This window comes from Candoia aspera, chromosome 10 (assembly GCF_035149785.1).
Source record: "Candoia aspera isolate rCanAsp1 chromosome 10, rCanAsp1.hap2, whole genome shotgun sequence".
NCBI lineage: Eukaryota > Metazoa > Chordata > Lepidosauria > Squamata > Boidae > Candoia > Candoia aspera.
The window spans coordinates 14,362,482-14,376,431 of record NC_086162.1 but is presented as its reverse complement, the minus strand read 5'-3'; the positions used below and the strand labels follow the sequence as shown (position 1 = coordinate 14,376,431).

The 13,950-nt window shown below is 40.8% G+C and overlaps 1 protein-coding gene across 2 annotated transcripts in view; it reads right to left on the bottom strand.

Annotated features, from left to right (window-relative positions):
• PTPRU (protein tyrosine phosphatase receptor type U) overlaps window positions 1–13,950 on the bottom strand; it is a 339,403-nt gene that overhangs the window by 129,334 nt on the left and 196,119 nt on the right. For both annotated transcript variants that reach the window (XM_063312343.1, XM_063312344.1), the window contains exon 8: window positions 8,366–8,674. In XM_063312343.1, coding sequence (XP_063168413.1) covers window positions 8,366–8,674 — 309 coding nt within the window. The remainder of the gene's footprint in view (window positions 1–8,365; window positions 8,675–13,950) is intronic.

Here is a 13,950-nt window from a genome sequence, read left to right as displayed (position 1 = left end):
TTTGTGGGCTGGGAAAGAAGCAAGCCTAGCAGAAGATTATTTTCCTTTAAAAAAAAAAAAGAAGAAGAACAGATCAACAAACCAACCCCAAATTGCATTGTTAAATTTCCAGATCTCAGAGCTATAAAACGAGGGTTGACAGGGAAGGCACATGATTATTCACCTCTGTTCCTGAGAAGGCATGAAGGCTTATTTCTTTTTGCTGTAGACTGTCACCACTGTCAATTTCTCCCTGGGATCTTTAGAACAGAACTCTCTTCAGCAAGGAAGACATGCATCTCGTCTATTGTCCCCATGCTTCTAAAATGCCTGGGCATGAGGCCTGAGAAATCACAAGAGTATACAGCCTGCTATTTCACACCAGGCAGCTGCTGAGAAATATTTTGAACTGTTGATAACCATTTGCAGGATAATTGGGTTTTTCTAGAATCTCACTAATCAAAAGAGCATCCCACTGGCCTTTAAATCAGCAGAAGAAACCTGGCTGCAGAATAAATGAATAATAGATGCAGAAGATGTAACAAAGCAGTGCCCAATAGCGTGAAGCTGGACCACAGGCAGTAAGCTTAGATGTGAGAATTAGGATGTTATAAGCACATATTTCTGTTTTCTTATGTGAACCATTGGAAGATATGCAATGGTTCAAAACTGCTTCTTGAAACTGTTGAGATATGGGCAAAGCAGGAGAAAGGTATGAGTGAAAAATTGAGAGCTTGCATTTTCCTTAGTCCTCTGTTGGATCTTTGGGGAACAAGCTGTCCACTTTCCACTCTAAATATCTATAGCTGATCTCTACAATGTTCAGATGAGATTCTATTACTTGGTGAGAGAAACCGGGGGAGGACAATCTGATTTGCTGTAAAACCCATGGAAATAAAGTATTTCCGCTTGATTTACAAACTAATTTAATCAAAAGCGAGTTGTCCTACACAAAGCACTTATTAAATTATGGAAACCTTTGGGGCAGATATATGTATATGTGCAGGAAAACAGATGCACAGTCTTCATCTGTTCTCAGCACTATGCAAATGTTCTATTTTATTACAAATCTTTGTGATGCACCTGAGATATCAAAACCAGGATGATACAAAGGAATTAATTTTCAGAATATTCTGCCTGGTTTGCATTACTGAGCCAGGAGACCACAATGCACTTCAACCATTACACTTCTCCACCAACTTTTAAATGATATTTATATGAAACCTTAACAAAATCATGTGGTATTCCAAACGTAAGCTCTCAGCAACATAATCCCTACAAAGCAATTCAAATTTCTGAGAAACTCCCCAATGGTAATTACATTTCCAGTCCTACTAAAAACATCTCTTGTTCCAATGAAGATGGAGAAGAGGATTGTGTGATGTATTTTGTGGCATTCATATAGAAACCCAACATTTAGAAAAGGAGGCATGCATATTTATTCCATGTTTATTCCATGAGCACTAATCTAAAAGTAGCTGCACCCATATTCTCTTTCAGCATCATCTTTCTCTTTACTCTTTCTCATATTCCCCTTTAATTTCTTCTATCTTTGCCTCTCTAGCAGGCTAGGACACATACAGCAGCTCTTACCAATTGGTCTGAATTTGATGATCTATAGCAGGACATCGACGTTAAGTTCCCCCATGCAGTCCTAGGGCCAATCTCTGTTGTGCAAGTATGTGGTAAAAATAATAAGCAAAATCCCACCCCTCAACAATACAAAAAACTTTCAGCAAGCTTTGCTCCTTGAGGAAGACGTGGGAGCATCAAAGCAATCCTGGCAGTGGCTATTTGCAGTGCCAAGCTGGTAAATGCATGTGAATGAGCACCATTTGCCTCTGGAAAGCCCCCAGTCACTTTGGGAGGATGCTTTGGGAGGATAAAACCTGGCTTCAGAGGATGGCCTGCTAATGAGCCATTCCATTTCCTAATGGAAAATGCTTCCATTATTTAATGTTTTGGAACAACCTTTGAAGGATCAAATGACAGCAAAGATTCTTTTTCTCCATATCACTGATCTCAGTAGGAAGTGAATAAACTAGGAAAGGGGTTGGCCTCTGAGCAACTCAGCTTTTGAGCTGCCCAGCAAGTGCCAAAAAAATTGACAAAGTTTCCTGCAGTTAGCAGCCAGTTTGATGATGAAAGAGACAGGCAAAAGGGGGAAAGAAGCTCAGAGGAGCTTGTATGTGCTGGGATGAAGAGATCAACTTCAGCTGGCATCCCACAAGGCCATGCCTTCTTTGTCTCAAATTTCTTTACACATACAATAGGGTGTTTCTTTGCCAATCAATGGAACTGAAGCCCCTGGAGAAAATGCCCACATCTTAGAGCCATAGCTTCACCACCCAGCAATCTGTAATTTCAGAAGGAGGAATCTCAACTGGTTTCCAACTCCACAAACAGATTTTTCTTCCATACAATACCCCTCTCTCTAAACCACAAAGAAAAATCTGATCCTGTTGAGAAGGTGCAGGATAGAGTCTTAACCTGGGTATCCTCTTCCAACCCATAGCAATATCCTGTTGTTAGTATTATTACTCAAGGAACACTGTTCCCATTTTCGTGGTCCCATCCAGAGGCTAGGAAAGTCAGGAGGGCATTCTTCAATACTGGATGGAAGGGTTCATTTTATTCCAGGTTTTTAACTTTTTACATTCTGGTTTAGTTGATCAGCTTGTATAAGCCACTTTGAGTATTTGCCCAATTAGAAAGCCAGAATATAAATCAAAGGAATAAATTCTGGTGACAGTATGGAGACTTATGAAAGCCAGTCTGGTGTAGTGGTTAAAAGCACCAGGCTACACAGCCGGAGACTGTGAGCTCTAGTCTTACCTTACGCACAAAGCAAGCTGCGTGACTTTGGACAAATTACTGTTTCTCAAACTTAGGAGGAAGGAAATGGGAAACCACTTCTGAAAATCTTGCCAAGAAAACTGCATGAACTTGTCCAGGCAGTCACCAGGAGTCAAGAATGACTCAAAGGCACACAAAGAGAGAAGAGAAGGGACTTATAATGCGTGAAACAGCCTTATGTACTCCAGTGCACATAAGTGTATCTGTACGTGTTAGCCTTTGTGATTGACAGAAAGAGAGAGAATTCAGAAAGAGGGGGAGAGAGAATCTAGCAGTAGCAGGAGGATTTTAAAACAATGCAATAGATCAACAAAAAGAGGGCATTCTAACTGTCTGCATTTGCTTTTGCCCTTCAGATCAAAGCAAATTTTCTAACCAATTACTTTTTATTTATACATGAAAAAGGACTTAAGAATTTCTCAAAAGCATAAATTTCTAATGAGTTCTGTTGGATAGTAACAATATATGAGAAATGAAGTTTCATAAACCAGTCTTGGACAGGTTGAGATTGCCACATTAAATAAATTGGATAGGCAGATAATTGAAACAGACATGTACAATTTACAGAATCACCCTGTTCAGACAAAGATGTATTGATCCCTGAAGAAACATAGACAGCACACTAGATTAGACATCATATTCAACTCAAAGGCTAAGAAGAAAGCCTTGTTAATAAGAAAAACAGCTGGAGGGCTTACAGTAGAGCACAAGCACAGCTGGAGCTACTGTAAAAGGGAACAAGATAGAAACAGCTGGAACAATTATGGCATAGTTAAAAACAGCAGGCAAAATTACTAGTTGAGAAAAAATAGGTTAGGAATGCAGAGCTGGACATAGCAAAAGCTGGCTAAACTCAATCTCTGGATCTCAAAAAGGTATTTTCAAGGCCAGATCTACTATTAGATAAAGTTAGGTAGCTGCTTCCTAAAGTTAGGTAGCTGGAAAAAACTAAGGGATGGCAGCCAGCTGCTCAAAAGGGGAGGAACTGAGTGCTGCATGGCCTGACTCGTGCCCTTTAAACTAGACGGTGGTCTTCAAGGGCAATGAAGGATGCTGTTTAAGAAGTCCCTGTTGATTCACTATATGAACAGAAGACCAAATACACCACCTAATCTTTTGCCACAAGCAGCAAAATTGCTGAAACCAAGCCTGCATAGTATCTTTCTTCCTGCGGACAGTTATTCAAACATCCCTTGCCATTAGGACAATCAGATGACTATATTTCAGCTGAGTAACACTGTCAGTTAAACCTTCTGTTAGCTAATACAGTATAGCAAGCTGTTTGTTTGTTTGTTATAACAGGTCATAGTGGATTTGTACATTGCACAAGCAGAAGATGTGACTGATCTGGAAATCTTTATAACCCTTCCAGATCAGAGGAAACTGATGGCTAGGACTGCTTCAGTGGCAGAGAACCCGCTCTTGCCCAGATACTGACATAGCCTACAGTCCCAGTAGCTCACCAAGTGGGTCAGCAACACAACAGTTTTATTGTTCAAAGCCTGGTGCCTCTCAAACAGGAGTGACTACAGTGACCTGTTCATGGCAGAGATGCTTCACTCACAGCGACTCTAGCAGAGCACAACCTCCAAGTTCTGTATGTGATTTCCAACTGCAGTGGCATTTGGCCATGTCCATTGCAAATCTCTGAGCTCATGCTCATGCTCTGTGCTAGTGTTATGAACTATACACAGAGCCAGAGTAGTTCCAAAGGAATGTGGGTGTCATTAAAATTAAGCCCACTAATATCCTCTCTCCAATTGAGTCTTTAGTAGGAACAAGCTCCTTCAGGTTAATTGCTAATACTTAAAGCTTAAACAGAAATGTGGAGATTAATTACAATGTAACCTGGAATTGTAAAGTCTTATGATAAGGCTCTGAATGAGAAGCTAAACAATTCTCCTGTGATTAATGTTGGCATTTACTCTGAACTTTTAAAGTGGAGTTAATTGCAAATTATGGGGAAAACACACAAGGTCCGTGCTCAGCCATGGTCCTAAAGTCTATGAACAATGTTGCAATAACATTCTTTCACTGTACACACAAGACCTTCTTCTAAATAGCAATGCTTAAATATTCAAAACTAGCAACAAATGCTTCTCACTCTGCTAAGCACAACAGAAAGAAAGAGGTACAGACTAACCAGTGTCAAGAGTGGAGAACATGGTTCTCCAACACTATCGCCATGGCATCTCCAAATGTAATATGTGTGGAGGGGGCAGAATACAAGGGTGGAACAGAGATACACAGATAGAACCTCTCAGATTTAATCTTTGTACTTTCCAATTCAGCTTTCTAAGCAACAAAGACAAGGTCAGTTGAGAGAAGGAGGAAAGTAAACTCACAATGTAATGCATAAAAATAGGTATTTTAGATTAAATACTTTCAATTTAAATGCTAATTCTGGCACATTTCTTCTTTAATGCATAGACTGATGCAGGAATAGGATGGACATTAATTCTCAAGGAATGCAATACAAAAATGACCAGAAATCAACTAGCCCATTCACTGAAAGACTGATCCTAGTCAGGACCGCAACTACTTGGCTGAGTCATAATTCTGAGACACAAAACAACGTTAGAGCCTTATTTCATGAGTGATCATCAGCGAAGCTTTTCCAGGAATGGCATTCATTAGGTCCATGTCTTTTGCTCTCCTTCCTGATAAAGAACGATTTGCTGGATGAGATCCATTGATGACCTCAGCAGAAAACAACTACACATGGGGACCATCATCATAGCTGCCTTGCAAGTACCTCCAGAAGAATACCAATCAAGTGGCATGCCCCATCTATTAGTATAAATATTCTTTGCAACAGGAAACAATGCTTCTTCAGGTCAGAAGCAATGAATAGCCTAACCTCAGAACAGACCTCAGAAGCAGATTGACATTAAGGCCTTTGGTCATCATTAATATTTACCATAGAGAGATGTGGTGAGCTTAATTAATTGGTATGAAGCCTGTGAATAAAAGGCAGTGGCGAATGATAACATAATTAGAGTAACTGTTATCGTTATTAAAACTTCGGTCTGTGTTGCAAAAGGATGAAGAATAAACAGTGTCCTCTGAAAAGAAGTATCTGTACTCTACAAAAATAGAAAAGCCACAGAAGGATTTAATGCCCACTCTTGCTGACTTTTCATTTGTGGGATTGATATATAGGTACAGCAGAATTCTTCAACCACTTCAGGGAGGACGTGATTTCTCACACTCACGATCCAATTTATTCCTTACTGCATTAGGTTTCTACCTGCAGGGAAAATCTTTTCCTCATCATAGGGGAAGTATTCAAAACTGTTGACTTCCCCAATCTTGCAGTGTGAAATGGTTTGACATCTCTTTTCCTCCTTGTTCTGTTCATGCATTGGTTAGCTATGGTTTATCATAATCCCCTTTTCACATCCATTCCTATCTGAGGACAGCTGTTTGTCAGGTTCAGGCCCTTCAGCTCAGATAACCAAAGGAGAATTAAGGAGCTGCCGTTCCTCCAATCTCTCTCCACCATTCGTATCTCTTTCCTCCCTCCACACTGCCTCACAATTGATGCTTACATTCCAAACTGCCTCTTGTCTTTGGGTGCTCACCATGAGATCAATCAAAGAAACAGAACAGAGGAGAAAAGAACAATAATCAGCTAGTTTCATGCATGTCTAAATAAGGCCTAGTGGTAACCATGGTAACAGCACTGAAATGCTATCCTCTATCGCAGTATGATCTCTTGCTTCCACCACTTCTCATCCACAAGCTTGCCTGGAATGAACAGATTCATTCAATGCAAAAGCATGACATTCAGAAGAACAGATGTTTTAAACCCTAAATGCTGGTAAGACACAGGGGCAAAGTCCACTCGTTGTTGAAAAGGACTGTATGAAGATAAAATATTTATAGTTTGCTTCATCAACGTTTGTTATAACTAAGAACAGAATGAAACCATCATCTCTCCATTAAAGAAAACCAAAGTTGTCAAAGAGATAGCTATATGGTGGTAAAGCAAAGGACCTACCATGAGGGATGAAAAAGCCCATTATTTCTAATTGCTCCAGTATTCATGTTCTTTCCTCTGTTAATGAAGAAACTTGCAACTTTAGATATGTTCCAAACACAAACTAAACAAAAGTCTCACACATTCATCCTAGTATAATTCAACAGGTGTAGTTCTTCCCAGAATGGAGCAGACCAGATTGCACCTGCTTTACCATTTCTCTAATTTAGCATTACTATTACAGTTGAACATACTGTGATGGAGCCCCAGATCTCTCAAACCTCTCAGCTCAATGACAGGTAACTGGATCTGTCTTGTTTTCTCCAAATGAACAGTCAGACACATACCTACATAGACATATATGTCACATAAATCACACTTTCCAGTTCTTTCTATCTGCTCACTGACGAAATCTGCAAATATTTTGCTACTGTAAGTGAAGGGAGATTTTCTCCTCTTACTCCAGCACCTGCCCAAATGACCCTGATTGAGAATGTTTCTCCATTGCTGATCAGGGTGGAAGGGTACTGAAAGATCTGTTTTCCATTACCCAGCTGGGAGCTGACAAGATGGGGAAAGTGCATGGGGAAGGTTGCAGGCTGCATATTGCTCCTCCCACCCAATGTTCTGCACATTTTAAGTAGAACCTACCTCAAATTAGGAGAAAAGTTCAGCTGAGAAGTTGCTGCTGCCCAAAGAAAGATTGGGGAGAAGGAAGGTCTCACCTACTATCTCAACCACAATAATTGCTTTTGATTTAGCAAGCTTTGGCATTCACAAGCATTTGTCTAATAGAGCAGACTTCTCCAGCTTGGACAATCTCCAAATGTGCAGGCTTCAACTCCCAGAATTCTCAGGACTGGCTATGCTGGCTGGGGAATTCAAAGGAAGTCTATATCTGGGAGGCATCTACACTGGGAAAGGATGTGTGGAAGTTTCGAGAGCCATAAGGATTTCCAAGCTCATTTCCTGCTATTCCACCGAATCTGCACAACCAGACTGTACTACATGTTGATCTCAGCCAATCAGTTTAGTAGAGTAATATAAAACTGTATCTATATTGTTTTTCAATTCTTCACTGATAAGCTTCTTCACAGAAGATAACAAAGCTGCATCCAAATACTTTTGCCTCCCACCCCGAAGTAATACAGAATTTAATAATTAAAACCAATTATTATTTAAATCTCTAATCAACCCAAGAACCAAAATTGTCTGGAAGATGGCAAAGTCATAAAAAATATGAAAAACAATAAAATGCATTATGCAGTAGCCTAAGCAGGATATAATTAAAAAATGTAGAAAAGCCTCTATTCCAGTATAATACTGACTTCAAATCAAATGCTAATAATGAAACTGCCTGGAAGAAGAACCTTAGCTTGGTATCAAAAAGGTCTTCATGGGGAAACATCTGGGGAAATGTTCCACAAAATTCTCATTCTTGCACCCACCCAACTGACTTGATGAGGATGTCAAGAAGATGATCTCCAAAGAAGTTCAGTTGCCTAGAAAGAGACAAATGTTAGATGTTGCTTGAAATACAAAACTCACCATCTTCATCAGTCTGAAATATCATCTCTTTGCCTTCTTTCCGGCCTTCAGGATTAGATAGGATGAGCTTGACATGGACATTTTTATATGGCAGCAGATTCTTGATGGTGTAGCGGTTGGTACTGTGCTCCATCTTCACACACTCACGAAAGGTCTGGTTATGGCCAGTGCCTACAGCATAGCGATAGCAGAGTGTAACAGTGTACGTATGACAGCGTGTCAGGTTGTAACCCAGAGGCTCCCACTGAAGGATCAGCTGCCTGGACTGGATCTCTGCAAAGGCAAGGCCTTTGGGGGCCCTCATGGGTTCTGCAAAAATAGCGGGGAGGGGGAATAAAAAAACAAAACAAAGTCAGTAATTATCAGGACACTGGGAAAGGGCAATGCTTTGTCTACTTCTGTGGAAAAGAATGCTGTGAATGCAAAGATGTTACAACCTCCTGAACCATATCTATGATTCCTTGAGAATGCAGTTGTAACTGAGTCCTTGAACTAGAGGGCTTGCCCATGTGCAACTCTCTAGCCATTGCACTTCTTTGGTGTACCCTCTATAGCAGGGTTCCTCAAGCTTGGCAGCTCTAAGCTGTGTGGACTTCAACTCCCAGAGTGCAAAGCTGGTTGGGGAATTCTGGGAGTTGAAGTCCGCACAGCTTAGAGTTGCCAAGCTTGAGGAACCCTGCTCTATAGGATCTCAAACTCTGACCTTACAACTCCCCTTTATTCAATAGACCTGGTAGAACACAGAGGTTTACATGACTTATGCTATCGGAGCAATAACCTGAGAAAGCAAGGCAAGTCCCAGAATTGTTATGCATCACTACAACATTGTGTCAGAACCTATTAGAACAAGCCTAGCCTATGCCAATGTTTATTGACGCATGATGCTCTTCTTCTCTTTGAATGTTTTACTCTTATTTTTTTTAGAAAACAATTGATTTTCCCGTATAATCTGATCTTTGATCATAATAAATAAAACAACAGCAACCAGAGAGCCTGACAATGACAGAAGAACAGTCATTAATCTTATATGGCAAGACTGAAGAACAGAGGTGGAACTATGACACCGTAGCAGAATATCCTACAGGCAGGAAGCTCCTTAAGAAGGAAGAAATCTCCCTCTGGTTTTGAAAAGCATCTTGTTCTAAAATAGGGGTGAACATCCTATGACTCAAAGGTTTATTTTCACTCAGCTCTCAAATTAATTTTAAAGCCCTTTACAAGCAAACAAGCAATTTAGGTTTCCAGCAAAACCAATTTGTCCCTTTCTTGGCACACTGCTCTGTAAGAAGGGAGAGGGAGGAGTGCCAGAGAAAAATAAATGCCCCAAAGTAAGAAGGGGAGCCTCATTCTCCTTTGGCATTGGCTGCACCCATAACGAGATGAGATCTTTCCCCAAAGGATGGTCCTACAGAAATTCAAAGCTTAATGGAAAAGAGTTAGCCATCCTTGCTCTCAACTGACAGTTCAATGGTAAAGACTGCTTTACAACTCTGTCAGTATGCCCAAGAGAGAGCCTTTCATCTCTAGAAGCAAAATGTCCTACCCAGTCATCAAAGGAACCCCAGAAAGGGGAAAAAATCATGCTAGTAGTAACAGCTGCTTTCTCTCCCAGTGCCCAGATCTACATGGGCTAGTAAGAGACAGCTTATACATTCAGTGGCTGAATTCACACAACACGCTTAGCCCATTTACTGAATTAATCTATTTTCTAAGTTGCACAATAAACTAACCCCAAAGCCTACATTCATACAGTATAATCCACAAAGTACTAACCAACAATCCAAGCTTAGTAGGGGTATGCAAAATGCTCCACCTTGGAATGTTCTGACACCAAAACAAGCCATTCCAACCTCAGAACAAGACATTTCAAGTGTTCTGGAAGTGATTCCACTAGAAACCAGTAGTTCTGAAAGACTTAGAACAGCTTTGTTTTGAGAACAGGCCATTTCCAAAACACTGAATGACCCATTTTGGCGTCAGAACATTCCATGAGGAATCATTTCGCACACCCCAAAAGCTTAGCATATTATGTGAATGCATCTTCTAGGTTCGTAATTCACCTGGTTAAGAGTAAAAAAAAGGTAAAGGTTTCCCTTGACGTAAAGTCCAGTCGAGTCCGACTCTAGGGGGCGGTGCTCATCTCCGTTTCTAAGCCTTGGAGCCGGCGTTGTCATAGACACTTCCGGGTCATGTGGCCAGCATGACGACTCGGAACGCCGTTACCTTCCCGCCGAAGCGGTACCTATTGATCTACTCACATTTGCATGTTTTCGAACTGCTAGGTGGGCAGGAGCTGGGATTAACAACGGGAGCTCACCCCGCTGCGCGGTTTCGAACCGCCGACCTTCCGATCAACAGCTCAGCGGTTTAACCCGCAGCGCCACCGCGTCCCTATTAAGAGTAAGATGATCTAATTATGAGTATTAGGTGAGCAAACCACTCTATGTAAAGACAAGTTCCCTAAACAATAGAACAGTCCAATAGGAAAGCTTCCTCACATTAAAAATCAACTCAGCTCAACTCCCTTGAAGAATATCCAGAAGCTACAGCTGGTCCAGAATGCAACCACATGGGCAATCTTAGGTGCCCCAAGGGCAGCACATGTAATACCTTTGCTGCGTGAGCTGCACTGGGTGCCAGTTTGCTCCTGGGTCCAATTCAAGGTGTTGGTTATGACCTTTAAAGCCCTGCACGGCATGGGGCCAGGTTACCTGAGGGACCACCTCTTCCCCATCACATCGACCCGTCCCACCCGGGCATCCAGAGAGGGCATGCTATGGACCCCTAAAGAGTTCCATCTAACAGGGTCATGAAGGCGTGCCTTCTCTGCAGTAGCCCCTGCCCTTTGGAACACTCTCCCCCCAGAGGTGAGACAAGACCCCTTCACCTTCCACAAACAATTAAAATCCTGATTTTGTCACCATGCCCGGGGCGGGAGGGAGAATAGTCACTCCTAGGGATGGCCAGCTCCCTAGAATGGCCCTGTTTTGCTTGCAGGTTTATAGAAAACTTTTAGCCATCTGGTTTCCATCATATTTATATTTTATTATGTATTATATTTATTCTATAGTTTTATACTACATTGTTTTAATTGTGTTTTATTGTAAACCGCCCAGAGTCCCTCCTCAGGGGGAGATGGGTGGTGATAAATTTGATAAATAATAAATAAATAAATAAATTGGATTATGCTTAATGAACTTGGTCCACGCCAAAGCTACAGGGATGCCAGATACAATAAACTGCTCTTCAGCATTGCTATCCAATCATTTTGAAACATCTAGAATCATTTGTGCATCTCCTTCATTGAATGTTGTACAGAAATACCTTTTTGTATGGTTGGGGAGAAGAAAATGGCATAGCACATCATCACATGTGTATGTGACCCCAAGTAATGGCTTTCTCTTTGGAACCAATTTCAGGTACCGGGTCAACTGAACTGTGCCTGTTCCGTCTATGCATAGGAAATACCCTTGGACAATATTCTACTGTCCAGTTTTGAAGCTGCAACCAACTGCTTGGTATGAACCTGCATCTCTAAAATAAACTTGGCAACCTATTCAGAAACAGGTGAGGCAAATGCATACTGTACAGCAGTTTCAAGGGCTGTAGGAGCAGAGAGCAAAAGCTGATGGTGCTGCAAAGTTCAGGCTTTAAAGTAATGACAAGCTCCCTTCCCTCATGCCTCTCCAGGTGCTACTGACTGGTTAGATTTTTGGAATTTTTTTCATCACCATCGCACAAAAAAAGACAGCTCTGAATGAAGTAAAAACAAAATGCAGACATAGCAAAATGCAGACATAGCTTTTCCTGTGTGGATCTTTAGCAACATACCCGTTCCAATCAATCTAATCATTCTGCCTTTTTTTCCCCGCTCCTCTAATGATAAAAATCTATCACTTTTATGAGAGTTGTTTTTCTGCTGCTGTTCTTTTTCAGGCACTTTAGTTGTCCATGTAGAGCCTGAACTGACACCACTGTGGCAGAACTCTAAGTGGGGATACATTTCAGTTAAATTACCATCTCTATTACAACTTTTGTCGTGGTTAAAATGAGAACCCGTGTCCCACTGGATTTTATTTCCATATTAGGAGATTGCTTTGCAGAAAACGTAGATCCAAATGTGCTTTGAAGTTACAAGAAAACCTCTTAAACCGTTAAGAAGGTGGATTTACAACCTTTTTTCTGCTGATTTACATCTCATCTGTGTGGGGCATATTTAAAAAAAGAGATTTATTTATATAGGTATTTCATATCACACTCCTTGAGGATACATACAAGGCACATTCAAAGAAATGATTCCAATAGAAGGGAAAAAAGTTCGAATTTTAAAGTCATGACAACAATATGCAAAACAAAAAAGCAAGCAGAATAGATTAAAAAACAAATTAAGGGGGAAAAAAACATAATGGCCCACCTAGATATGAGTGGCATAATCTGATATGCTTGATTTTTTAAAACCCTCTTTATTTATTTATTTAAAACATCTGTACGTACTATTCCCATTTAAAACATCTCAGAGAGATTAATTTGCTGTTCAAACTCCCACAGATGCAGGAGCAAATTTTCTTGTCAATGGCCAGCAAAAACAATGGGACAGTTCCAACCAAGAATAAAAAGCAAACTTGGAAGGTTTACTAAAATAATAATTATCCAATCTAGCTTGGTCCTAAAATGTGTAGGAGAGATAAGGTTTCCAGCGGGCACTGAAAAGGCAGCAAACTTGATGCAACATCAATTAGGCAAGTAAATTAAATACAACATGGGCTTCTTGGGGATCAGATTTCTGAGATCTGATGAAACAGGCTCCACCATACCGCAGATGCCAACACTGAATAAACTCTGCAAACATCCAACCTTCTCCAGCTAAAAATGTGCTCCCCTTCCAAAAAGATTATTTCTACTGAAAATAAATGTTTCTGAAAGTACCAAAAAAGAGGACTTTCAAAAGAAGATCAAATATTGGGGAGATTTACATTTTTTAAACAATGCTTTGTAGAAATTTGTATTTTAAAAAAAGTTCAGGGAAATCTGTGTTCACATAAATAGCCTATGGTTTCTTTCTTTTCTTTTTTTTTCCCTTAAAAAAACCCCACTATATGCAAAAGGTTGTGTGCAAAACCTTGTTCTGTTGGTATGAGTTATCAATGAAAAAAATTGAGGTTTGGGGGTTTTTTTAAGGGCTTTTCATTTTGTTTGCCTTGCTTTGCTTAGAACTTCCCTAAATCTGAATCCATCCTAAATCCTGCCTGGTTTATCTATTTGCTGTTCAGCTTATAGTGCTACTAATTTTCATGTGTCTGTGTGCCTTTGAGTCAGTGCTGACGCCTGGCAACTGCCTGGACAGGTCCCTGCAGTTTCCTTGGCAAGATTTTCAGAAGTGGTTTGCCATTGCTTGCTTCCTAGGGCTGAGAGAGGGACTGGCCCAAGGTCACCCAGCTGGCTTTGTGCCCAAGGTGGGACTAGAATTCATGGTCTCCCAGTTCCTAGCCTGGTGCCTTAACCACTACACCAAACTGCCTCTCTTCCTAGCCCTAGCCAAATCCTCCCCCTCAATTTTTGGTCCAAAGTATGCAGCCCACTTTGTA